This window comes from Mytilus edulis, chromosome 2 (assembly GCF_963676685.1).
Source record: "Mytilus edulis chromosome 2, xbMytEdul2.2, whole genome shotgun sequence".
Lineage (NCBI taxonomy): Eukaryota > Metazoa > Mollusca > Bivalvia > Mytilida > Mytilidae > Mytilus > Mytilus edulis.
Genome location: NC_092345.1, coordinates 54,414,820 through 54,442,711, shown reverse-complemented (window position 1 = coordinate 54,442,711; position 27,892 = coordinate 54,414,820). Strand labels below are relative to the sequence as shown.

At 31.8% G+C, this 27,892-nt stretch overlaps 1 protein-coding gene across 1 annotated transcript in view; it reads left to right on the top strand.

Moving 5' to 3' along the window:
• The first annotated feature begins 1,619 nt into the window (after nt 1-1,619).
• Nucleotides 1,620-27,892, top strand: part of LOC139510255 (transient receptor potential cation channel subfamily M member-like 2) — an 87,300-nt gene continuing 61,027 nt past the window's right edge. The window contains exons 1-14 of the mRNA XM_071296745.1: nt 1,620-1,843; nt 3,134-3,336; nt 4,733-4,818; nt 5,534-5,578; nt 9,497-9,668; nt 10,265-10,445; nt 11,297-11,460; nt 13,676-13,871; nt 15,532-15,638; nt 18,390-18,487; nt 19,106-19,317; nt 19,973-20,073; nt 25,357-25,491; nt 26,075-26,131. Coding sequence (XP_071152846.1) covers nt 3,190-3,336; nt 4,733-4,818; nt 5,534-5,578; nt 9,497-9,668; nt 10,265-10,445; nt 11,297-11,460; nt 13,676-13,871; nt 15,532-15,638; nt 18,390-18,487; nt 19,106-19,317; nt 19,973-20,073; nt 25,357-25,491; nt 26,075-26,131 — 1,701 coding nt within the window. The 5' untranslated portion in view covers nt 1,620-1,843; nt 3,134-3,189. The remainder of the gene's footprint in view (nt 1,844-3,133; nt 3,337-4,732; nt 4,819-5,533; nt 5,579-9,496; nt 9,669-10,264; nt 10,446-11,296; nt 11,461-13,675; nt 13,872-15,531; nt 15,639-18,389; nt 18,488-19,105; nt 19,318-19,972; nt 20,074-25,356; nt 25,492-26,074; nt 26,132-27,892) is intronic.

Sequence of the window (27,892 nt, the reverse complement as noted above, 5' to 3'; positions counted from 1 at the left end):
TTAGGGAGATAAATAATTTGTTTACATATTGTTTCCCAGATATGACCTCTATGTTGACATCACTTTGGACTGTTACAATTCTAAAAACAGTGTTGGGTTGAAAACTGAATCTTGAAGTAGACACAAATTTGAGATCGGGGTAGTTAGAAAGGTGTAGGTTCAATAAGACCTCTTTTTGACCCCAAAATATAGCAGTTTTACAAATTTTTTAAAATGTAAACTTTAAATTATTTATTGGAAAGAAGAATGCTTCTGCTACATAAATAAGGACTGTTTTTGACAATACAATGCACATATATCGGGTACTAGCATCATTAAGTCATGCTAAATTACTGAAATCTTCACAATTTTGGGAGATAACTCTGTAAAGTCAGCTAAACGTTTTAATTACATTGTGTTGTAAAGGGAATATCAAGCTTCTCAATGATCAAAATTGAAGTTTGTTAAACTGCTATATAACAAGTGTAATTTTTCTGACAAAACGGTTGGTTCAAAATTTTTGAAATTTTTATATTTTTGTTAAAGGGTCAAAGTAAATACTTTGTCAAAATTTTATGAAAATTAAACAAGCCAAATTAATTTTAGTGAAAGGGTTGGGTACCACCTTAAGCTAGAATCAGAGTGTTTTAAATGAGATAAGCAGTTAAAATCTTTCACATAAACTTATTGAATCAACTGAAATAGACACTTTGTTTAAAAAAATTTTAAATTCTTTTGTCAGTTGAACTTTAAATTAGGGGCCAATATTGGCCCTTACCAAACCTACACCGTATAGTATAAGTTTAAACTCTTAACAAGTTTGGGGCATAAAAATGTTGAATATATGCTGCACAGCCCTTTATCATGTTTATTTTGACCTTTGAATAAAAAAGTAGCGCATTTCAACTTTACATTCTCAGATATATTTTTTTTACGAGACTCTATAGTGAAAGGGACACAATCCACAATCCATTTGTCATTTTGAACAATTAAAATATGTTTAAACTAAGGGGCACAATTTTAGCATCAAAAAGAGTTCCTTTGGGAAATTGCAAGGTCTATACATGTATTTACAGAAATGCAACATACAGTACATGTATATATATATATGCTATATTTTTAGATTTTGTTAGTGGTTATTCACTGTTGTTGGATTTATTGCATTAATTTGTCAAAAAATTACCTTCTGTTCACATGGTCATTAATGACATGACAAGGCATTTTGTTGTAATATGATATTGAAATTGATTGAATTGCAACATTTTATAACTTTGAAGTCATTGATTGCCCCTTTGATGGCCTATAAAAGTTAAAAAGTGTTTCCCTTTAAACTCAAGTAGTTTTTGTCTTCTTATTCCACATATGATGTATTCAGGTGAATTTCTTAAGCCAGTGTTTTAAAGATTTTAAGTATACATTATATAAGCAATATCATTTTGAGATCAATAAATCATGCAATGTTCACTGAGAAATATTGAATTGATTTATTGTGCATAAAACTGTAACCTTTTCTACACAGTATAAAATTTATAAAACTAATGATCAATTCAATACTAAATTGTTGTCACAAGCATAATAGATACATGTATATATTTTCTTTGAATTAATAATTCATGATTGAAAAATAAATATTTAAAGTTGTAATCCAAAATGCATTAGCAAGAAGGGTATATTAGAAAATATAGATTTTAATTATGCAACCAATTTCAGCAGTATGAGAGCATGTGATAATACATTTTTGATTAGCTAATATATATTCTCAAAAAATTTGTTAAAATTTAAGGCTTTTCAGTGCTAGATAATTATCTTATCAAAAAGCATTGGATAAAATTCAAAGGAGAAATGTTGTTCCTTATTACTGAAGGTATGACCAATATGATACTTACAGAGGGGAGGGGTATCGCAGAACAAAAATTAAACGATAGATAAGACTTATAAAAAAGGTACCAATTTTGGTTTACAAGTTAATTGTCTTTTTTTCTTAATGAGTTGATCTCTTGGAAGGTTAAAATGTTAATGTGATCAATCTTGCAAAATTTTAAGCATCTGAAGAATGTTTCATGAGGGGGTGGTAGGAGTGCATCGTTTTCATATTGAATTCCTGAAGAAGAAAAGCAATATTTTTATGACAAAACAAGATTAGTTACCAAATAATTTGAACTTTAAATATTTGCATTTTGATTTCTTATCAATTCTCCCATTTTTATGCCCCACCTACGATAGTAGAGGGGCATTATGTTTTCTGGTCTGTGCGTCCATTCGTCCGTCTGTCCGTCCGTCCGTTCGTTCCTCCGTCTGTCCCGCTTCAGGTTAAAGTTTTTGGTCAAAGTAGTTTTTGATGAAGCTGAAGTCCAATCAACTTGAAACTTAGTACATATGTTCCTTATGATATGATCTTTCTTATTTTAAAGACAAATTAAACTTTTGACCCCAATTTCACAGTCCACTGAACATAGAAAATGAAAGTGCTAGTTTCAGGTTAAAGTTTTTGGTCAAGGTAGTTTTTGATGAAGTTGAAGTCCAATCAACTTGAAACTTAGTACAAATGTTCCCTATTATATGATCTTTCTAATTTTAATGCCTAATTATATTTTTTACCCATTTTCACGGTCCATTGAACATGGAAAATGATAGTGCGAGTGGGGCATCCGTGTACTTTGGACACATTCTTGTTGTCCTTTAATTTGAATAGCACACATTGTCGACAATGATAACTACTGAAAATAAAAAATTTGCAAACAATCTTACCAAAAAGTACAATTTCTGACCAAAAAGACATAAAAATTCAAATATATTCCAATCTTGGTAAAATAACATACTGTGGCTATAGTGTCAGTGCAGGATAAAATCGTCATCTGCAATGACCAGATGTGAAGAAAATATTTTTAAAACATAGCATTACAAAACAGTTAAATATATAGGAACTAGATGTCTATAAATCCAGATCTCACGTGGGTTTTTGTACTAATAACAACACTGCCAATGATGTAGCACGCAAGTTGTCTTTAACAAATATAAAAAAACACAGGGTAAAACTCTATGAAACTAAGATAATAAAAACATAAAGTTAACAGGCTAATTATCAGTATTATAAATACCTTAAATGTGGTATGATTTTGTATCATTGATTTTTTTAATCCATTTTTTATTTCAGTATTGATAATAAATTTGAAGATATGCATTCATGACAGAACCAAAATGAAATAGTCCATGACAAGGAGTAAGATGAGTACAATTAAAGTGCGTCCAATGGATGAACCTCCTGATGATCTGATAGAGCACCCTGGGAGTATGGCAAGTCTACACTATGCAGAGGTAGCCACGGTGGCAGAGGATGTTGGATCTGCTGTACCACAAGTAAGTGGCAAATATGGATACCCCATCTTTTTATATATATATTCTACTGCATCAAATGAGAAACAATATTTTATTTTCTCTAGAGGTGAAATTTTGAGGAGGAGCTGGTGGTCCAAAATGTAGACAAACAAAAAGAAAACAGACACATAACTGTTTATAATTTTGCAATGGTATTGTTATTTAGAACGTTATGACTTGATAGGTGTTTCAAAAATAAAAAAAATGTTAGCATTATTTGTGTGCAGCATTTTCTGAAATCGCAATATTTAATCGCTCATTTTTGTCATATATATGTATGTTAAACTATTGCAATATTAATTAAAAGAGAAAAACATTTCTAAATTTAAAGTAATAAGTATGTGTCTTTTAAGAGTTTCTGGCCTTTGTTAATCTTGTATGTTTTTTTTATATTAATGTTAAAGATTATTGTTGACATGGGTGTCATTTAACTGCTGTTTAATTGACTAGATCCAACAAAAACTTTATTTATATATTGATAACAGATATGCACCTTTGAGAATGTATTGAGAAAAAAACTATAGACTGTATGATTTCCATCGTGAACCCCAGAAAATAATTGAGCATATTTATGTAGAATGGTTAAATGAACTGTCTACTCAGTTTCTGTTGTTCAGAAATATTAAATATGACATATTTACCTTTATGGTTAAGTAAGTGCATAATGTATTGTTACCTTTTCAAAATCAATACATGTATCTATAACTGTAATTATAGAAAAACTGATATTTGTAGAAAATCATTGATATAACTGAGCCATAGATTGTGATTCTTTGATCATTTGCCCGTTAAACATTTGTAGACTTGTTTTGAGAAGTCATTAAAATACCAATTATTATAATCAAATTAATATAGAAGATTTTATTGTACTTGTTACTAAACTTAGAGGGAAATCATGTGTGACCACATGACTTGTTTGTCAGAATAAAACGGAAAATGGCATATTAGGAATAGCAGGACACAAAAAGGCAATGCAATAAATTGTTGTGTTTTGTGTAGTATTGTTTTACTGTTTGCCTGTTTGTCTTTTGATATATAGCAATGGCATTGTCAGTTTATTTTTGACCTAGGAGTTTGAATTTCCCTTTTATAACTTTCGCCTCTCTTTTCTCCCCATAAAAACAACTAAAAAAAGTCATTAGAATCTATTAAGGGAGGATATGAAATATTGTACCACTTACAGAATTTCCAAGAAGGCACATTTCAATAATCATGTCACTTTCAATAAAGTTGGGCTTCTTTATGCAGAAAAATTCCACCAAGGGCAGATAATCAAAACTGGATAATTCATTTTTCGGACCACAACAAAAACAATAATTTTCTCATTGTAATATTCTGTAAATTTGTTTGCCTTCAAATGTGAGCCTTTTATTAACAGGATGATATAAGTCCAGAAGCCAGGTGGATCAAAAGCAACATTAAAATGAGAAATTGTCGTTGCTTTGTAAAAAAAGATCCAGAATCGTAAGTAAAAAGTCTATTTTGTCTTTCATATGAAATTATTTATTTCATAAACTTACTGAAGGGTAAATACGATAATATACAATGTACATATATACAACACACAATCATTACTTAAAATTTAAAAGATCTAAACTGTCAGACACTAAGATCATCACTAACATGGAAATAAAAAGACCAAGCACCATGAAAATTAAGCTACAATGCATGTTTATTACATCATTTGTACATTGTCATAAAGCACCTAGGAATATATAGATTACGGTACCATATTATGGTCTGTTTCTCATATACTATAAGCAATTTAGGTTAACAACTTGGTGTATGGGTGTACATTGTACCATTGACTCATTTACACAAATCAATGACTATTTCAGTTTCATATAATGATACTTGCAGTATATCATTTTCTTTACACGTTCATCGTAATTTCAAATGTGAATCACAATTATTGACAAGGGCGGGATAATTTCAGCATGTGCATTATAAACATGATAAAGTACAGAAACCATGTGATTTCTAACATAAATTTGACTTTTATTTTAAGCATCTTATTTGTTGTTGTATTTTCACCTATTTTTTTTTTTATATGTATGCTTATTTAAAGCAAGTCTTAAAATAATTATTTTTGTTGTTGTTATTGTTGATATTTGAACTGTAAACAACAAACCCTACGAAAGAGACATTTATTTAATGTTTAATAAATTGATTTATAAAGGACACTTCCTCCGGTAAAACCTCAGGGGAGACAAATTGACGCGAGGTAAGATTTTTGCAACCACACAAGAGGCTTTTTTTGGAGAGATAACTATCCACTTGAGAATGAAAAAAAACTAATAACATTTAAGGCAAGACTTCCTTTTTAGCCCCTCCTCATGTACATGTATGTCTATGCTTATTTCGTCAACAGAGGGGGTTCAGAAGGAAGTCTTCCTCATTTTTTTGTTAAAACCAGAGTAATTCACAAAAAAAAATGCAATATGAGATGTATTCATATAAAACAGTTATACATTTGTGATTGAGGAAAACATTAAATGAAGTATTTTTTCTGAAAATATCTTTACCATCCTTCAAAATTTCTCAAACTGCTTTTAAAAAAAATTATATTACTGTAAGAAAATCTGATGCTATTGATATTATACAATTTCAAAAACAAAATCCTATATTGTCATTTAAAATGCATTCTTTACACTTAACAAAACATCTATGATATTTTAGTTAAGCAATTGTATGCTAAAAAAACAGTAAAAAGAAATTCTTCAATGCAGTCATTTATAACTTTTTTTTATACCGTCCCAATCTGATTTGTTCAGCTCTTTTTGCCAGAATTTTAGAAATGAAAATGCTTTAATGTGGCTAGTAAATCTATGTTCTTGAATGCCTACCATAAAAACTGTGTCACTCAAATGCTTTGATTATTGTTGCATTCTTAGTGTATAAAATATGCTTTCATCTACTTCTTGCTGGTTAAAGATTGATTTGATTTACTTGATGGAATTCTCAGATAATATTGCAAACTTGTATAGATTAGGCAAGCTATGTTCAACTTAATTTTGATGTTGTTTCTCTTTTGTTTTTAATTCAATTTTAGACGGGAATCTTATTGTACCTCTTTGTCGAAGGACCCACGTCTATACAAAGGGTTGGAATTAGAAAATATGTAACTATTGAGCTGCAATATGTATCCATACTAGGCTTATTGGTAGCACTTATGCACTAGCTCATGTTTCAGTAAAGGCTAAAAAAGTCATCCTTCAGGATATTTGTGTCAAAGAGGTCACATGCATATGTATATGTTTTTGTCTTTCAGTTTTTGGAAGGGTTTAATTTGTAAATTGAAAAACATACATTATTCTTTCATTTGTGAAAAAAAAACCAATTTAGTTTCATTTCATTACTGTAAATCATTTATTTTTTTGTGAGTGATTTGTTTTCATGATTATTGCTAGAAGATTTTTTTTTTATCATGAATATATAAAACTTCAATCTGACCTTACATAAATAAATTAGGCAAATCAGAAAATAGCAAAATTTATTTCAACGTAGTCTGCTAAAAAAATAAGGTGGTACCAAACACCTTGACTGAAATTAATTTGGCTCGTTATGTTTTCATTAAAGTTTGACAAAATATTTACCTTGACCGTTTGACAAAACAATAACAATTTCAAAGAACTTGAACCACAAACTTTATGAGAAAAAAATCATCAGATATACAGCAGTTTGACAAACACTTATTTTGATAACTGAGAAGCTTAATATTTCCCTAAAGAAAAGAATGTGATGAAAATTTCAGCTGATTTTTTCCAAGTTATCTCCCTTTAGTGCTAAATGCTAAAGTTTCGGCAAAAATGATTTGGCTTCAATATCTTTAGTGTTATTTTTTGTCGAGCCTGCGAATTTTGTTGCAGAAAGCTCGACATAGGGATAGTGATCCGGCGGAGGCGGCGGCGGCGTTAGCTAACTTCTTAAAAGCTTTATATTTATATGGTGGAAGACCTGGATGCTTCATACTTTGTATATAGATGCCTCATGTTACGAGGTTTCCATCAGTCACATGTCCAATGTCCTTGACCTCATTTTCATGGTTCAGTGACCACTTGAAAAAAAAGTTCAGATATTTTGTAATGTTGAATTCTCTCTAACTATAAGTAATAGGATGACTATATTTGGTATGTGCGTACCTTGCAAGGTTCTTATGCCCATTGGACAGTTTTCGATTGACCTTGACCTCATTTCATGGATCAGTGAACAAGGTTAAGTTTTGGTGGTCAAGTCCATATCTCAGATACTATAAGCAATAGGTCTAGTATACTCGGTGTATGGAAGGACTGTAAGATGTAAATGTCCAACTGGCAGGTGTCATATGACCTTGACCTCATTTTCATGGTTCAATGGTTATAGTTACCTTTTTGTGTTTTGGTCTGTTTTTCTCATAATTTATGCAATAGGTCTACAATATTTGTTGTATAGAATTATTGTAAGGTGTACATGTCTAGCGGGCAGATGTCATCTGACCTTGACCTCATTTTCATGGTTCAGTGGTCAAAGTTAAGTTTTTGAGTTTTGGTCTTTTTATCTAATACTATATGCCATAGGTTTATGATCTATATGTTAGTCGTGCAGGTTTTATTTGACCATGACCTCATTTTCACGGTTCATTGCTCAGTTTTAAGTTTTTGTGTTTTGGTCTATTTTTCTTAAACTATAAGCAAAAGGTCAACTATATTTGTTGTATGAAAGCATTGTTAGCTGTACATGTCTGCCTGGCATGGTTCATCTGACCTTGACCTCATTTTCATGGTTCATTGAGCAATGTTTAGTTTTCTTGGTTAATGTTAAGTTTATGTGACAGTCGTAATAAAGGTTAATATTTAGGAGTATCAACATAATATCAATGATTAGTAAAGACGAGACATATCAGTGTGTGCACTCTTGTTTAACATTTGTATAGTATTCCTTAGAAGCAATTGCTACAAAAAATGAAAAAGACCTTTTTCTATTTAATCAGAATATACACATGATATATGGTAAGTAGCATTTGCTGAAATTCAATTCTGCAAACAGATGCATTGAATGCATGTATAGAAGATTGTGCATGCAAGGTTTTTTTTATATATACTTGATGCATTGTTACTAAGATGGGTGACAAAAAAAGATGATGGTCTATATTTTATGATCTAATTTTAACTAAAATAGCTATTTTTATTTCTTTCTGCTTTTGATAATGTTCCTAAGTTGCCATGAGGCATGCAGTTGTATATAGATATTTAAAACTTTTGAATGGCATGGTAAATATAACATCTTTATTCCTGTTTCATATGTTATTGTACTTAACTTATATATATGATAGATACTATGTTTTTAAACAAAGGATCAAATAAAGACAGTTAATATATCTTCCATTTGTGAATTGAAGAAAATACATACAACATTTAGCTAAATTTTAGTTGATGGGTTACTCTAGGTTACTACAACTTCAATCATTCCTCAAACCAATTCTCAATTCCAGGTATCAAATCAAACAAGGAAATTTTTCATTGGGAAATTTTATTAAAAAAAAGCTGTTAAATATGATAAGATAAATATGTTTTGTAAAAACTTCAAACATGACTATCTTTAAGGTATTTGTTTTGTTTCAATTAAAAACATAAATTCAAGGAGGAGATTTTCTATGATAATGGAGAATGATAATGAACTCTTGCATTGTATTCTGTTTTTGTTGTTTTCTGTTCACTAAAAGGAGTTGGGACAGTTCCATATTGTACTATTAGTTTGTATAAGTTTAAGAACTATTTCTTTGAAAAAAATATTAATATATATTTTGATATGCTGATTTTGAAGAAAACTGTCCATTGTGTGTTTGATTACTGTTTTAACTTTCACTGAAACAGATATTTATAAATGAAAAAGGTCAAACAGAAAAAAAGTATTATTGAATACCAGATTTCACTCAAAAAAATATTTGAAAAGAAAAAAATTCAAAGGACTTTTAGATGACATAAGACAATGCCAACAAATATGAAAAGAAATGCCGATGTTTCTTAGTCAGATTGGTATGACATATGCATTTAGACATGCTGTCCACAATTGTTCCTTTGAAAAATATATAAACCATTGAATTGAATTTAAAAAAGTTTATGATGTAAGAGGTATAAATGAAGAAATGAATGATATTTTACAGAACCCTCACTGATGAATGCCTATGTGAATGTGGCTACAAGAAGAGAGATCATATATTACCATTAAAATTCAGCCACGATAATGAATGGAGTGTAGAAAAGAATACCTCCCCAGCACCAACCAATACATTTGGAGAAATAGAGTTCATAGGTCATGGAGACAATGAAAGAAAGGTATTTGAAAAACTAGAAATAAGAATGTAACAGTGAGCCATTACATACATTTCTTTGCTGTATGATAGAATGTAACAGTGAGCCATTACATACATTTCTTTGCTGTATGATAGAATGTAACAGTGAGCCATTACATACATTTCTTTGCTGTATGATAGAATGTAACAGTGAGCCATTACATACATTTCTTTGCTGTATGATATTGCTGTCATTAAAATTGTTTTTGTCCCTAATTGAATAAAGAATACATGAATGTGTCAAATAATTATTGAAGCAAATTGTTGAAAATCTTAAAAGTGATTGCTTTGAGTTTACAATTGTGCAATGCAATGATATCATGTGTATTGTAGAAACAACAAGTCATTGTTGAATTTCACATTATTGTATGCCAATAAAAAAAGTGTATGCGTTTGGGCCATAGTTTGGATTTGGCAATGGTTATAACATTTAATATCAAATACACATATAAATTTTGAGCAAGTTTTAGATTCAACTAAAACATTCAGAAAAATTATGATTTTACACACATTTTGATAAATTGTGCAAGTTCTTTTGACCTGTACCTGTTCACTCTAAAGCACCATATATAATTTCAGTTTGTAAGAGTTGACGTGAATACAAGCATGGACAAGATGGAACAACTAATGATGAAAGTATGGGGTTTACAGAAACCAAACCTTCTCATATCTGTTACAGGAGGAGCTAACTTCTTCAATATGAAAACTAAATTAAAACAGGCTTTCCGATTTGGTCTAATGAAAGCTGCCAGAAGTACAGGTAGAAAAAAACAAAATATTGTTATCAGTTTCTTTCCAGATTGGGAATTTCAAAACTGACATAATGTTTTTGTCTTCTTTTTTTTCAGTTAAGGTAATTGACAGTCTAAATAAAAAATGGATTTTTTTAATAATTTGTCAAAATGTATACAGTTCATATCATGATTTTCAAAAATATAATATAAGTATGTATCACCTTGCTTTTTTTCACACTACAGGTTGTGCAAAACTGTCATATTATGTATAGATAATCACTAGAAAATGGCACCATAGATTTTCAATATAAAATATCAGAATATAGTTCTTTAAGCTTTCTGATAAGAAAAAGAAATAAATGGAGTCACCAACCTCGTTTTCTTGCTACATAATAAAATAGGTATATCCACAACACATTCTTTTTAAAAGTTTCTTTATCTGAGTTATCTCCCCTTATGTGGCAAACTTGAAAAAAATAAGATAAAACACATAATTTTTACCATGAAATGTCTTACACATGAACTGCATACTACTTTCGAAGTTTTCACATATCATTAAAGATCTAGACAGATTGTTATCTACAATTTCATAATCCCAGATTTTCTTTATAAGCTTGTTGGGTAATCTTTATAAATCTAGTTGTATTTTTTTGCTATTAATTCCATTTGAACTATGATACCAACATCTCCTTTGTAAGTCACGAATAGGAATTAAGTTTTGGTGTACACATGTTTTTGTTTTTTTTAGGATGATTAACATTCAAACAAGTTGTTTTTAGCTTTAGGTTTGAGATATAAAAGTCATTATGGAAAGAAATCAAAATTAGAATACTCTATAAATGATGAACTAACAAATATTTTTCTTACTTATCTCAAGGTGCATGGATTGTGACAGGAGGCACCAATACGGGTGTCATGAAACATGTAGGAGAGGCTGTTAGAGATTATGGTCTCACGTCTACCACAGGGGCACCAGTTGTTGCTATAGGTGTTGCCACTTGGGGATGTATACACAAAAAGAAAGATTTAATCAGTCGAGATGTAAGCTTTCATATAGGTTTCTTTAAGATTGTACAGTGACATCAGGACATTCAGATTATGATTTCAACTGGTCTTAGAAAATTAACTTTGGAAAATTGACTTTGAATTGTATATTTGTTGATTTTTTTATGATGAAAATGGGGAATGTGTAAAAGAAACAACAACAAGACCAAAGAGCAAAAAACAGCCATTGGCATCCAACGAGTCTTCAACACAGCAAGAGAATTCTGCACCTCTAGGCCGACTGCCCCCTTAATAAAAATGTGTACTTGTAAATACTGGGGATGATTTAATTTTTATATGTACCAATTTTTATGGATTTAGGCAAATTTGAATTTTTGTGGATATTCGAATTCGATGTTCGCAAAAACGCTGCAAACAAGCATATTATAGGAAATTTGTACTTATTGAACATGACCTATGATCACGAAAATGCATGAGAACTTGTATTCCACACATGATAATGAATCCACAGTGACCGCCTTTAGCTGAATGTAACAAAATTTTTGGTCATCCTTCATAATAACATAAACAGTACCGATTTTTCTTTGGAACATATCAATGTTTTTGTCAAGCCTGCAACTTTTGTTGCAGAAAGCTCAACATAGGGATTGTGATCCAGCAGCGGCGGCGGTGGCGGTGTTAACTAACTTCTTAAAAGCTTTATATTTTATAAGTTTGAAGACCTGGATGCTTCATACTTTTTATATAGATGCCTCATGTTATGAACTTTCCGTCAGTCACATGTCCAATGTCCTTGACCTTATTTTCATGGTTCAGTGACTACTTGAAAAAAAGTTAAGATTTTTGAAATGTTAAATTCTCTCTTATTATAAGTAATAGGATAACTATATTGGGTATGTGCATACCTTGCATGGTCCTCATGTCCGTCAGATAGGTTTCACTTGACCGCGACCTCATTTCATGGAATAGTGAATAAGGTTAAGTTTTGGTGGTCAAGTCCATATCTCACATACTATAAGCAATAGGCCTAGTATATTCGATGTATGGAAGGACTGTAAGGTGTACATGTCCAACTGGCAGGTGTCATCTGACCTTGACCTCATTTTTATGGTTCAATGGTTATAGTTAAGTTTTTGTGTTTTGGTCTGTTTTTCTAATACTATATATGCAATAGGTCAACTATATTTGGTGTATAAAAATATTTTATGATCTACATGTCAGTCGCACAGGTTTTATTTGACCTTGACCTCATTTTCACGGTTCATTGCTAAGTGATAAGCATTTGTGTTTTGGTCTGTTTTTCTTAATTTATAAGCAATAGGTCAACTATATTTGTTGTATGGAAGAATTGTTAGCTGTACATGTCTGACTGGAATTGTTCATCTGACCTTGACCTCATTTTCATGGCTCATTGATCAATGTTTAGTTTTCTTGGTTAATGTTGAGTTTATGTGACAGTTGTAATAAAGCTTTATATTTAGGACTATCAACATAATATCAATGATTAGTAAAGAAGGCTTGACATTTCAGTGTGTGCACTCTTGTTGTAGATTATATTTGAACATAAAAATGTTTGTGCCTATTATACATAATAGAACATATCAATGTTTGTGCCTATTATTTAAGAACATATCAATGTTTGTACCTATTATTTAAGAACATATCAATGTTTGTGCCTATTATATAAGAACATATCAATGTTTGTGCCTATTATATAAGAACATATCAATGTTTGTGCCTATTATATAAGAACATATCAATGTTTATGCCTATTATATAAGAACATATCAATATTTATGCCTATTATATAAGAACATATCAATATTTATGCCTATTATGTAAGAACATATCAATGTTTATACCTATTATGTAAGAACATATCAATGTTTATGCCTATTATGTAAGAACATATCAGTGTGAATGCCTTTTAAATCAGAACATATCAATGTTTGTGCCAGGGCTTCCAAAACGGTCATATATTCCGGACAATTGTATAGCAAAGCATGAAAAGGTCATCTACTTTTTAGTTTTCAAGGCTTTTTCGGTCATTTTAACATAATTCACAATCTTTTTGACCCAACCTTTTGCCTTTAACATCCACGCATTGATAAAAAAAAAATTGTAAAACAATACCATAGCCAAAAGAAAAAAAGACAATGAATTTGAACTACTTCACTGAAAACTGGGATATAGTTGGATATACTGCAAGGTTATACACTTCCTCTTTTCATCTTTTTTATGCTAATTACAGGGTAATGGACTGTATCCAGCACAATACAGAATAGGGACAGAGAAGATCAAAGTCAGGAAGGAGGCATATCTTGATCCTAACCACACCCACTTTATACTGGTAGATAATGGAACTGAGCATTCATTTGCTGTAGAAATTCCATTCCGAGCTAAGCTTGAGAATGCTGTGGCCAACATGACAACAGACACTGGCAAAGGTAAGATCAAGTGAAATTTTTGTCGAGCCTGCAACTTTTGTTGCAGAAAGCTCGACATAGGGATAGTGATCCGGCGGCGGCGGCGGCTACGGCGGCGGTGTTAGCTCACTTCTTAAAAGCTTTTTATTTCAGAAGGTGGAAGACCTGGATGCTTCATACTTTGTATATAGATGCTTCATGTTACGAAGTTTCCGTCAGTCACATGTCCAATGTCCTTGACCTCATTTTCATGGTTCAGTGACCACTTGAAAAAAAAGTTAAAATTTTTTGTAATGTTGAATTCTCTCTTATTATAAGTAATAGGATAACTATATTTGGTATGTGCGTACCTTGCAAGGTCCTCATGTCTGTCAGACAGTTTTCACTTGACCTCGACCTCATTTCATGGATCAGTGATCAAGGTTAAGTTTTGGTGGTCAAGTCCATATCTCAGATACTATAAGCAATAGTGCTAGTATATTCGATGTATGGAAGGACTGTAAGGTGTACATGTCCAACTGGCAGGCGTCATCTGACCTTGACCTCATTTTCATGGTTCAGTGGTTATAGTTAAATTTTTGTGTTTTGGTCTGTTTTTCTCATACTATATGCAATAGGTATACTATATTTGTTGTATGGAATGATGGTAAGGTGTACATGTCTAGCGGGCAGATGTCATGTGACCTTGACCTCATTTTCATGGTTCAGCGGTCAAAGTTAAGTTTTTGAGTTTTGGTCTTTTTATCTAATACTGTATGCCATAGGTCAACTATATTTGGTGTATGGAAATATTTTATGATCTTTATGTCAGTCGCGCAGGTTTTATTTGACCATGACCTCATTTTCACAGTTCATTGCACAGTGTTAAGTTTTTGTGTTTTGGTCTATTTTTCTTAAACTATAAGTAATGGGTCAACTATATATGTTGTATAGAAGCATTGTTAGCTGTACATGTCTGCCTTGCATGGTTCATCTGACCTTGACCTCATTTTCAAGGTTCATTGGTCTTTGTTTAGTTATCTTGGTTAATGTTAAGTTTATGAGACAGTTGTAATAAAACTAAGCTTTATACTTAGGACTATCAACATAATATCAATGATTAGTATAGAAGGCGAGACATTTCAGCGTGTGCACTCTTGTGTTTTTTATTTGAAATTTTTTTTTTTATGATTGAGTAACAAATATTTCTTCCCTATACATGTATATGTCTACAGTGCTCCATTGGACCAGATTGATAATTAATTTTGATGAAGCAATATTTTATTAGCACTAAAACATTTACAAAAAAAATGTTACGGCAATATAGTTGACCAAAAACAAGAACCATTAAGTACAACACTGTTACAAAGAAGGGAGTTACAGCGAATAAGATATATAAAATATTTACTATAAATTCAGAAAAAATTGTATGCATTAATGAATGCAATTATTGAAGAATAGACACAAATATCAAATTTATATTGCAATTCTTAAAAATCTGCTTATTGATTATGTATCCTATGTCAGATCGCAAGTTCTTATTATTGTGATACTCATTAAGTTACATTATTTGAATAAATAAAAACATTGCAATAATTTATGAATTTACAGTATATAAATCATTTGTAAAAAGCAACAATTTTCAATGCAAGTGGATTTAAAACTGATGATAGCAAGTTTTAATTTGTTTCTTTCTTTTCAGATGCTGTAAAGGTCCCAGTGTGTTGTCTAGTTGCTGAAGGAGGTCCAGGGACTTTAGAAACTGTTCATCAGTCCATTCTTAATAATATTCCTATTATAATAGTCCAGGTAAACCTACTTATTTTTATATCAAACTTTTATGCTAAATTTAAATTTTATTTTCCATCATAGAAAATGTGAGAATAATACACGTACTATTTCCTGCAAGGTTAATCAGTTTTGTTTGTTAGAAGGTCAGTTTATGGAAAACCGCTTTTGGTAAGCCCATGATTGTTGGCATGCATTGGTACAAGCATATAAATTTTGAGATAAAAAAAATCAGCAAAATTGATTATTTACAAATGTTTACAATAGATAAATACTGTAGATTCATAGCTGTTTGTGGAAAAACAATTTTGTGGATTATATTGGTAAATATGAACAACAAATTTTGATATTCAAGGAAATACAATTTTCTAGAAGATTGTATGCAGGTTTTGGTCAAACCACAAAAATCAAATATCTGAGAAAAAGTTCCCCCCAATTCTTGATAATTGGTACCAAAGAAAATAAATGTATCCACAGTACTTATGTAACGGGAGTGGAAGTTTCCACTGGCTTCATTTTCCCGTTGTCTACCCAAGTTCTGGGATATTGGACAAACTACATAAAACTACGTGAATATAAACAAGATGTTTATTTTAAAGACATATATATGGTTGAACATAAGTTTACATAAATAAATATACGGTGGTGGCTAGTCTACTTGTATAAATAAAGGTTCCATATTCGAAAGCCAAATTGTATGAGCGTCTGCTCATTTCAAATCCTTAGTGTAGACTGCCCCGAACCCCGTGATTGACGTCATACATATAGTTCCTATGGACAACGAGCCCGACCGGGCACGTGCCAGAACAGGAAGTCCCGACAAGGATAATTTCATGGCCGAACTCGGAAGAAAGAGTTACGGAACTATAAGTCATACTAAATTTAATCAATTTCCCCAAATAAATAGAATAAACAAGTAAGCAAAGTGACCACCATTACACTTACAAAACACAGTTCAATATTACCATGAAGGAGATGTGGCATAATTGCCAATGAAACACATGAGAAACACACCTTCCACCGAAAAAAAAAAATACCCAAAAAACTTTTACTAACGATAAGAATCTAAAAAACTCTTTTTAAAACTCATATTGCAGCTATAAGCATGAAAGTGTTTTGCAGTATAATGAATAAAAAATCCATAATTAAGATTCTAGCAATAAAAATACTAAGTTTTTGATTTTTTGATACCACTCCTGACAATTTACAGTACCGGTAATTTTCTCAAAGAAATCAACATGATCATTGGCTCTCAATAATGACGACTTCAGTATGTATACTAAAGAAATTTATCCTGTTGAACTTACTTTAAATAAAGCTAATACTAACAATGACCACTGCCCTTTCCTCGATCTTGATATCTATATCATTAACGGGAAGCTTAATACAAAAATTTATGATAAAAGAGATGATTTTTCATTTCCTATCGTTAATTGTCCATTTTTAGATGGTGACGTTCCCTTGTCACCATCTTATCATGTTTATATATCTCAACTTATACAATTCACTCGTTTATGTAACAACGTATTAGATTTTAGCGAGAGAAATTTATGTATTACTGAAAAATTATTATACAAGGGTTTTCGATATCACAAACTAGTCAAAACATTTACTTAATTTTATTATCAGTATGAGGAAATAATTCATAAATATAACTCAACATGCAGACATCTTATACATTCAGGTATTTCACATCCAATCTTTTATGGTAATATTCTTTACAAAGCACAAGAATGTCAGTATTTACCTCAAAAGCTTTCAAAACCTTTAAACAGACTTATTAAGAAGGATTATAGTTACGATACTGTTGTCAGGTCATTAAAGATTGCATGTTTTGGTTTTAATATTGATTCACTTATAGGATCTTTGCATCGGAACTAAACACATTTATTTAAAAAACAGTTGTTGGCATGACAGGGGTTATGTTCTTCTCATATATTTTATGATAGTATGATACTAAACCCCTAATTGGAGGTATTGTGTCTAATATTCATATGATGAAGTCATAATCTTTCAATCAGTTTAATTGAGGTCTGGAGCTGGCATGTCAGTTAACTGCTAGTAATCTGTTGTTATTTATGTATTATTGTCATTTTATTTATTTTCTTTTGTTATATCTTCTGACATTGGACTCTGACTTCTCTTGAACTGAATTTTAATGTGCATATTGTTATGCGTTTACTTTTCTACATTGGCTAGAGATATAGGGGAGGGTTGAGATCTCATGAACAATTTTGCGCCTGTCCCAAGTCAGGAGCCTCTGGCCTTTGTCAGTCTTGTATTATTTTTAATTATAGTTTCTTGTGTAAAATTCAGAGTTTAGTATGACGTCCATTATCACTGTACTAGTATACATATTTTTTAAGGGGCCAGCTGAAGGAAGCCTACGGGTGCGGGAGTTTCTCGCTACATTGAAGACCCATTGGTGGCCTTCGACTGTTGTCTGCTTTATGGTCAGATTGTTGTCGCTTTGACACATTCCCCATTCCCTTTCTCAATTTTATGACATGGTAAATTTATATTAAAATTGAGAATGGAAATCTGTCAAAAAGACAACAATCTACCATACAGCAGAAGGCCACCAATGGGTCTTCAATGCAGTGAGTAACTCCTGCACCCGGAGGCACCCTTCAGCTTAACAAATATTAGTCTGCATACATACTCAGTATAGATGCAAAACAGATTAATCATTGAATTTAGATACATAGCTAATCGTTTAACTCTGGTATTTTAACAAGATGTAGGAATTAAAATAAGTCTAATCTTTTTCAGGGTTCTGGAAGAGCTGCTGACATATTAGCTGCAGCTTATGAGTTTTCAAAAGAAAGTGAAAAAGAATATGTTGATAAAAATGGCAAGAAAACATGGAGGTAAAAAGGGTTAAATCTCTTTAAGCAGATGAACTTTACAAAGTATATAATCCATTCTCAGCACTTTGGTGCTCATATGGTTATTCTTTTGTATTGATTCATGGTAGGAAATCACCACACACACCACTTGAAAACCAAAGCAAAGGAAATGCCGTTTTAATTCTGTTCTAAACCCTAAGGTCAAAGTTGTGACTTCTACATTTGCAATATTAAAAGCTACCACAAAGTTTCAAATTTAAGATGTCTGCTAACCAGCAAAGTGGCTTTGAGTTTAACTTTATGCAGATTTTTCCAGCTCCAAAGAAAATATTAAAAAAAAGGATGAAAGAAAAAATAACAGATATACTAATAGATGATTTTACTATCATATAGATATTTGGTGTACATACTTTAGATTCAGTACAATTCGTAAGATACCAATTTTTGTGGATTTTATGGGTATAATTGAACCAAGAAGTTAAATGTGCAATGAACAACAAATTTTGTTAAGACTTGTATGGAGACTTCTAGAAAACCTGAAAATTAGATATCTACAAATATCTTAATTTTCCTTTTATCCAGGAAAATTGGTATGTATGAAAAAAAATGAATTTACAGTATATCTTTTCCTATTTATAGATCAGAGACAGAGTTTGACAGTACACAAGAAGCTAAAATAATAGACATGATAAAGGATGTCTTTGGTGACAAAAATTTAGTTAAAAACTGGCAGATGGTAAAAGAAAGTCTGGTGAATAGGGACTTGGTAACAGTATTCAACTTAAGTGCTTCAACTTCAAACCAATCATCTAAAGATATAGATTATGCAATATTGAAGGCATTGCTAAAAGGTAAATGAAAATTTATTAAAAAACTGCTTCATATTTGAAATACCGGTAGTTAAATGATATTTATATTTTTGTCTTACCTCATAAGATAGAAGAGACGATAAATTATCAGGCTGAAATATTTGCATAAAGATTTATATTTCAAAAGGTAGATTAAGTGGATACTCTGTCTCTTGTTTGCAGACACTCTAGAGGTCTTAGAGAATGAAAAGCCATAGACAAAAATATAAACAATACTCACATTAAAGTAAGCAATTGTGGCGTGCATTTATTAATGTGATTTTATTATCTTAGACTAAAATGTGATTTAAATTTTTTTCATACAAAAAATGTCCAAATGCAAGTTTTAATTATTGCAAATATAACCCTGTTGCAACTTTCGCAGTGAGAAAAACATCGCAATAATTTCTGAATATACAGTAGTTCACAAAACATTTACACAAAAAACTAATAGATGAGCAGCATTAACACACTTGACTAGTGGTACCTGTCTTGTTTCTCATCTTATATTGAAATCAAATAAAAAGAGATGCACTAGAGGAAAAAATGATTTTTTTTTTACAAAATACTTATAACTACAGATTTACAGTCAACTTAAAATATTTAAAGTTAAGTGTTAACCAATCTGATGTATAATTTCATGTTTTCCTATTTTTAGCCAACAAAGACCAAGTTTATGACCAGCTGAAGTTGGCTTTAGCCTGGAACAGGATTGATATTGCCAAAAGTGAAATCTTTGTTGATGATAGAACATGGGAGGTACGTTTGAATTGGTCTTTATTTGAGTTTTCACAATTTTGTACTATATTACAGTAAGAACATGTAAGTTGTTGGAAGATAATTTTTGCCAAAATTTGTACAGCCTGGAATTTATTCAAAATCTTTAAAGCCTGGTAGCTTTGGACTTTGATAAATTGTTGAAAATCACAGTTATACAGACTTTTTTTCTAAACGCCTTCAGATATTGGGCTGATTTTTGATATGTGAGTTAACCATGATGAGTTACAGATCAAGTTCATGTTTCTTTTGGCTCCGCTAATTTTTGACGAAATTACAGGCTTTGGACTTTGATAAATTGTTGAAAATCAATTCCGCAACAAACCATTATACGGAGTTTTTTTCTAAACGCCTTCAGATATTGGGCTGATTTTTGGTATGTGAGCTAACCATGATGTGTTACAGATCAAGTTCATGTTTCTTTTGGCTCCGCTAATTTTTGCCGAAATAACAGTCTTTGGACTTTGATAAATTGTTGAAAATCACAGTTATACAGACTTTTTTTTTCTAAACGCCTTCAGATATTGGGCTGATTTTTGATATGTGAGTTGACCATGATGAGTTACAGATCAAGTGTATGTTTTGTTCCCCTCTGCTAATTTTTGACGAAATTACAGGCTTTGGACTTTGATAAATTGTTGAAAATCAATTCCGCAACAAACCATTATACAGAGTTTTTTTCTAAACGCCTTCAGATATTGGGCTGATTTTTGGTATGTGAGCTAACCATGATGTGTTACAGATCAAGTTCATGTTTCTTTTGGCTCCGCTAATTTTTGCCGAAATAACAGGCTTTGGACTTTGATAAATTGTTGAAAATCACAGTTATACAGACTTTTTTTCTAAACGCCTTCAGATATTGGGCTGATTTTTTATATGTGAGTTAACCATGATGAGTTACAGATCAAGTTTATGTTTTGTTCCCCTCTGCTAATTTTTGACGAAATTACAGGCTTTGGACTTTGAAAAATTGTTGAAAATCAATTCCGCAACAAACCATTATACAGAGTTTTTTTCTAAACGCCTTCAGATATTGGGCTGATTTTTGGTATGTGAGCTAACCATGATGTGTTACAGATCAAGTTCATGTTTCTTTTGGCTCCGCTAATTTTTGCCGAAATAACAGGCTTTGGACTTTGATAAATTGTTGAAAATCACAGTTATACAGACTTTTTTTCTAAACGCCTTCAGATATTGGGCTGATTTTTTATATGTGAGTTAACCATGATGAGTTACAGATCAAGTTTATGTTTTGTTCCCCTCTGCTAATTTTTGACGAAATTACAGGCTTTGGACTTTGATAAATTGTTGAAAATCAATTCCGCAACAAACCATTATACAGAGTTTTTTTCTAAACGCCTTCAGATATTGGGCTGATTTTTGGTATGTGAGCTAACCATGATGTGTTACAGATCAAGTTCATGTTTCTTTTGGCTCCGCTAATTTTTGCCGAAATAACAGGCTTTGGACTTTGATAAATTGTTGAAAATCACAGTTATACAGACTTTTTTTCTAAACGCCTTCAGATATTGGGCTGATTTTTATACGCCCGTCAAAATTTTGACGGGACGTATTATGGTATACAAATGTCCGGTGTCCGTCCGTCCGTCTGTCCGTCTGTCCGTCCGTCCGTCCGTCCGTCTGTCCGGCGTAAACATGTCGCACCGTAACTTGAGAACGACTTATCCAAATTTCATGAAACTTAATATAGTTGTTTCTTATGATGGTCAAATGATCTGTATACTTTTTGGTGAAAATAAGATTTAAACTTTTTGAGTTACGGCACTTTGTAACTAAAACAGGGGTGTGTTTTTTTTCACATGTCGCACCGTATCTCAAAAACGATTCTTGATTTTAGCTTAAAACTTTAAACACTTCTTAGTTATATTAATCTTAATATCTGTATACTTTTTGGTGATGATTCAAAATTTCATTTTTGAGTTTTTGAGTATTTTGTAAAAAAGGGGGAGGGTTTTTTTACATGTCGCGCCGTATCTCAAAAACGATTTATGATTATTGCTTAAAACTTTACACACTTCTTTGTTATATTAATCTAAAGATCTGTATACTTTTTGGTGATGATTCAAAATTTCATTCTTGAGTTATTGAGTATTTTGTAAAAAAGGGGGAGGGGTTTTTTACATGTCGTGCCGTATCTCAAAAACGATTTATGATTATTGCTTAAAACTTTACACACTTCTTTGTTATATTAATCTAAAGATCTGTATACTTTTTGGTGATTACTCAAAATTTTATTTTTGAGTTTTTGAGTATTTTGTAAAAAAGGGGAGGGTTTTGTTTACATGTCGCGCCGTATCTCAAAAACAAATTATGATTATTGCTTGAAACTGTACACACTTCTTTGTTATACTAATTTAAAGATCTGTATACTTTTTGGTTTGATTCAAAATTTTATTTTAGTGATATTTGTAATAAAAAAACAGGGTGGGGGGTTTTCACATGTCCCGCCGTGTCTCAAAAACAATAAATGGTTATTGCTTAAAACTTCCTCAGAAACTATTTATGATTATTGCATAAAACTTCCACACAAGACGTCGGGCGTATCATGCGCTCATGGCGCAGCTGTTTATTTATATGTGAGTTAACCATGATGAGTTACAGATCAAGTTTATGTTTTGTTCCCCTCTGCTAATTTTTGACGAAATTACAGGCTTTGGACTTTGAAAAATTGTTGAAAATCAATTCCGCAACAAACCATTATACGGAGTTTTTTTCTAAACGCCTTCAGATATTGGGCTGATTTTTGGTATGTGAGCTAACCATGATGTGTTACAGATCAAGTTCATGTTTCTTTCGGCTCCGCTAATTTTTGCCGAAATAACAGGCTTTGGACTTTGATAAATTGTTGAAAATCACAGTTATACAGACTTTTTTTCTAAACGCCTTCAGATATTGGGCTGATTTTTTATATGTGAGTTAACCATGATGAGTTACAGATCAAGTTTAAGTTTTGTTCCGCTCTGCTAATTTTTGCCGAAATTACAGGCTTTGGACTTCTGATAAATTGTTGAAAATCACAGTTATACAGACTTTTTTCTATACGCCTCCAGATTTTGAAATCCGTTATTCAAATTGCAGATTTTTCTACTTTGTGGGACTGGGCCATTTGTGTCGCTTTGACACATCTAGTTTACTTATATCTTTACAGCCTTATAACTTGGATTATATTTTTTATTTATATCTTTACAGCCTTATAACTTGGATTATATTTTTTACTTATATCATTACATCCTGATAACTTGGATTAAGTTTTTTTCACTTATATCTTGGATTAAGTTTTTTTCACTTATATCTTTACAGCCTTATAACTTGGATTTTTTTTTTTTTACTTATATCTTTACAGCCTTATAACTTGGATTTTTTTTTTTTTACTTATATCTTTACAGCCTTATAACTTGGATTATATTTTTTATTAGCTCACCTGACCCAAAGGGCCAAGTGAGCTTTTCTCATCACTTGGCATCCATCGTCCATCTTTTGTCGTCTTTGTCGTCCGTTGTCGGCGTAAACTTTTTACATTTTGAAAAATTGAATTGGAACTTGAATTTGAACTTCTTCTAGAGAACCACTGAATGGAATGAAACCAAACATGGCATGAATGTTCCTTATGAGATGCTGACTAAGTGTTGTTACTTTGTAGCTGATCCATCATCCAAGATGGCCGCCAGTGGGGGACTTAGTTTAACATAGGACCCTATGGGAAATGCATACAATTGCCTCCTTTTAGAGAACCACTGAATGGAATGAAACCAAACATAGTATGAATGTTCCTTATGAGGTGTTGACCAAGTGTTGTTACTTTGTAGCCGATCCATCATCCAAGATGGCCGCCAGCTGGGGGGACTTAGTTTAACATAGGACCCTATGGGAAATGCATACAAATGACTTCTCATAGAGAACTACTAAATGAAATAAAACCAAACATAGCATGAATGTTCCTTATGAGGTGCTGACCAAGTGTTGTTACTTTGTAGCCGATCCAACATCCAAGATGGGGGCCAGCAGGGGACTTAGTTTAACATAGGACCCAATGGGAAATATATATAAATATCTTCTTTTAGAGAACCAATAAATGGAATAAAATAAAGCATAGCATGAATGTTCCTTATGAGATGGTGACCAAGTGTTGTTACTTTGTCGCCGATCCAACATCCAAGATGGCCGCCAGTGGGGTAACTTGGTTTAACATAGGACCCTACGGGAAATGCATACAAATGACTTCTTTTAGAGAACCACTGAATGGAATGAAACCAAACATAGCATGAATGTTCCTAATGAGATGCTTACCAAGTGTTGTTACTTTGTCGCCAATCCAACATCCAAGATGGCCGCCAGTGGAGGGACTTAGTTTAACATAGGACCCTATGGGAAATACATACAGATTTCTTCTTTTAGAGAACCACTTAATTGAATGAAACCAAATATAGCTTGAATGTTCCTGATGAGATGCTGAACAAGTGTTGTTACTTTGAAGCTGATCCATCATCCAAGATGGCCACCTGAGAGGGGCTTAGTTTAACATAGGACTCTATGAGAAATGCATACAAAAGTCTTCTTCTAGAGAACCACTGAATCAAATGAAACCAAACATAACATGAATGCTCCTATCCTAATCAGGTGCTGGCCAAGTGTAGTTAATTTGTAGCCAAATTTTATCTTTTTTTGTATGATTTTTAAAAACCCAAGTATAGTCAGGTGAGCGATACAGGCTCTTGAGAGCCTCTAGTTTATATATATATATATCTTTACAGCAGGATAACTGGGATTATATTTTTTACTTATATTTTTACAGCAGGATAACTTGGATTATATTTTTTACTTATATCTTTACAGCAGGATAACTTGGATTATATTTCTTACTTATATCTTTACAGCCTGGTAGCTTGGATTATATTTTTTTGCTTATATCTTTATAGCCTGGTAGCTTGGATTATATTTTTTACTTATATCTTTACAGCAGGATAACTTGGATTATATTTTTTACTTATATCTTTACAGCAGGATAATTTGGATTATATTTTTTACTTATATCTTTACAGCCTTATAACTTGGATTATATTTTTTACTTATATCTTTACAGCCTGAGAACTTGGATTATATTTTTTACTTATATCTTTACAGCAGGATAACTTGGATTATATTTTTTACTTATATCTTTATAGCCTGGTAGCTTGGATAATATTTTTTACTTATATCTTTACAGCCTGATAACTTGGATTATATTTTTTACTTATATCTTTACAGCCTGGTAGCTTGGATGATATTCTGCAGTCAGCCATAATGCTTAATAGGAAAGACTTCATCGAATTGTTTCTTGACCATAGTGTTAGTCTAAAAGATTTCCTAACTGTAAACAGGCTGAAACAGTTATATAACCAGGTAACAGAACTAATGTCATTATGGAGCCTCATCTATAGCTTACTATGCGGTATGGGCTTTGCTCATTATTGAAGGCCATACAGTGACCTAAAGTTGTTAATTTCTGTGTCATTTGGTCTCTTGTGGAGAGTTGACTCATTGGCAGTCATACCACATTTTCTTTTTTATATAATGTATACTTATTTAAAAAATAGGGATCTTATTAAAGATGGGTGAAAGATACCAGAGGGACAGTCATAGATGAAAAATAAACTGACAACGCCATGGCTAAAAATTTAAAAAGACAAACATACAACTAATAGTACAAATGACACAACATAAAAAACTATAAATCAACACAAACCCCACCAAAAATTAGGGGTGATCTCAGGTGCTCTGGAAGGGTGAGCAGATCCTGCTCCACATGACGCATCCATCATTATTAGTTGTGTTAACGTTAAAGCTTTGTAAACATATATGGTTATCTATATCATACTATGAGTTGTACATGTAGAATATACATTTCTGCACATTCTGATTTCCTTTCTCTATTATCATATTACTTGATTTTCAGTTTATGAATTATTAATTTTTTTTATTACAGATTCCGCCCAAATGTCAGTTAAGTTTGTTGCTAAGAAGAACAAAACTATACAATTCTGTAAGTAGTCTACATTTTTATTTAATCCCATTAAAAATATTTCCTTTTCTTCACAATTATCAGAAACTGATACTAACATGGCTTGGAAAACGGAAGATTCTGAGTGTATGAAAGTAATCTAAATTTTCTAATTTAACTTTCTGTTATTAAAATAAAACTTTCCAATAGTTCCATCTGAATTTTAGATGAGTGTTTTATTTCCTCATTCATTACATCATATTTTGTTCATATCACTATTTTATTTTATAAGGCCATATTTTAGACTCCCTTTCACTTTTTTAAACAGTGCCTATGAAAAGATTTTTTTTTTTAATACTTTGTCATGATTATAAATTTGATTTAAAAAGAACTTAAAAAAAATCATAATTACCATTTTTGTCGAGCCTGCAACTTTTGTTGCAGAAAGCTCGACATAGGGATAGTGATTCAGCGGCGGCGGCTACGGTGGCGGCGGCGGTGGCGATGTTAGCTAACTTCTTAAAAGGTTTATATTTTAGAAGGTGAAAGATCTGGATGCTTCATTCTTTGTATATAGATGCCTCATGTTACGAAGTTTCTGACAGTCACATGTCCAATGTCCTTGAACCTCATTTTCATGGTTCAGTGACCACTTGAAAAAAAAGTTCAAAATTTTTGTAATGTTGAATTCTCTCTTATTATAAGTAATAGGATAACTATATTTGGTATGTTCGTACCTTGCAAGGTCCTCATGCCCGTCAGACAGTTTTCACTTGACCTCGACCTCATTTTATGGATCAGTGAACAAGGTTAAGTTTTGGTGGTCAAGTCCATATCTCAGATACTATAAGTAATAGGGCTAGTATATTTTGGTGTATTGAAGGACTGGAAGGTGAACATGTCCAACTGGCAGGTGTCATCTGACCTTTACCTCTTTTTCATGGTTCAGTGGTTATAGTTAAGTTTTTGTGTTTTGGTCTGTTTTTCTCATACTTTATGCAATAGGTCTACTATATTTGTTGTATGGAATGGTTGTAAGGTGTACATGTCTAGCGTGCAGATGTCATCTGACCTTGACCTCATTTTCATGGTTCAGTGGTCAAAGTTAAGTTTTTTAAGTTTTGGTCTTTTTATCTAATATTATATGCCAAAGGTCAACTATATTTGGTGTATGGAAATATATTATGATCTCTATGTCAGTCCCGCACGTTTTATTTGACCATGACCTCAATTGCACGGTTCATTGCACAGTGTTAAGTTTTTGTGTTTTGGTCTATTTTTCTTAAACTATAAGTAATAGGTCAACTATATTTGTTGTATTGAAGCTTTGTTAGCTGTACATGTCTGCCTGGCATGGTTCATCTGACCTTGACCTCATTTTCATGGTTCATTGGTCTTTGTTTAGCTATCTTAGTTAATGTTAAGTTTATGTGACAGTTGTAATCAAGCTTTATACTTAGGACTATCAACATAATATCAATGATTAGTAAAGAAGGCGAGACATTTCAGTGTGTGCACTCTTGTTTTTTCAACCTTGGGAATTTAATTCCAGTTGTTACCAGTAGTTTGAAGGACCAGATTCACAATAAGATTTGGAAGGTGATTTATCCTATTCATAAACTAAAATGATATTGATATTGATAAAGCCTCAAATAATATTGTCTTCATATGTAAAAAACATTATTTGCAATGTCTCACTACAGAGCTTGAAATTGATAAAACTACTGGTAATCCTACATATTCTTTAACATCATTTACCAAGGACGAAATTTTACAAAATCATAAATCTGTCCTTCTTTCTTT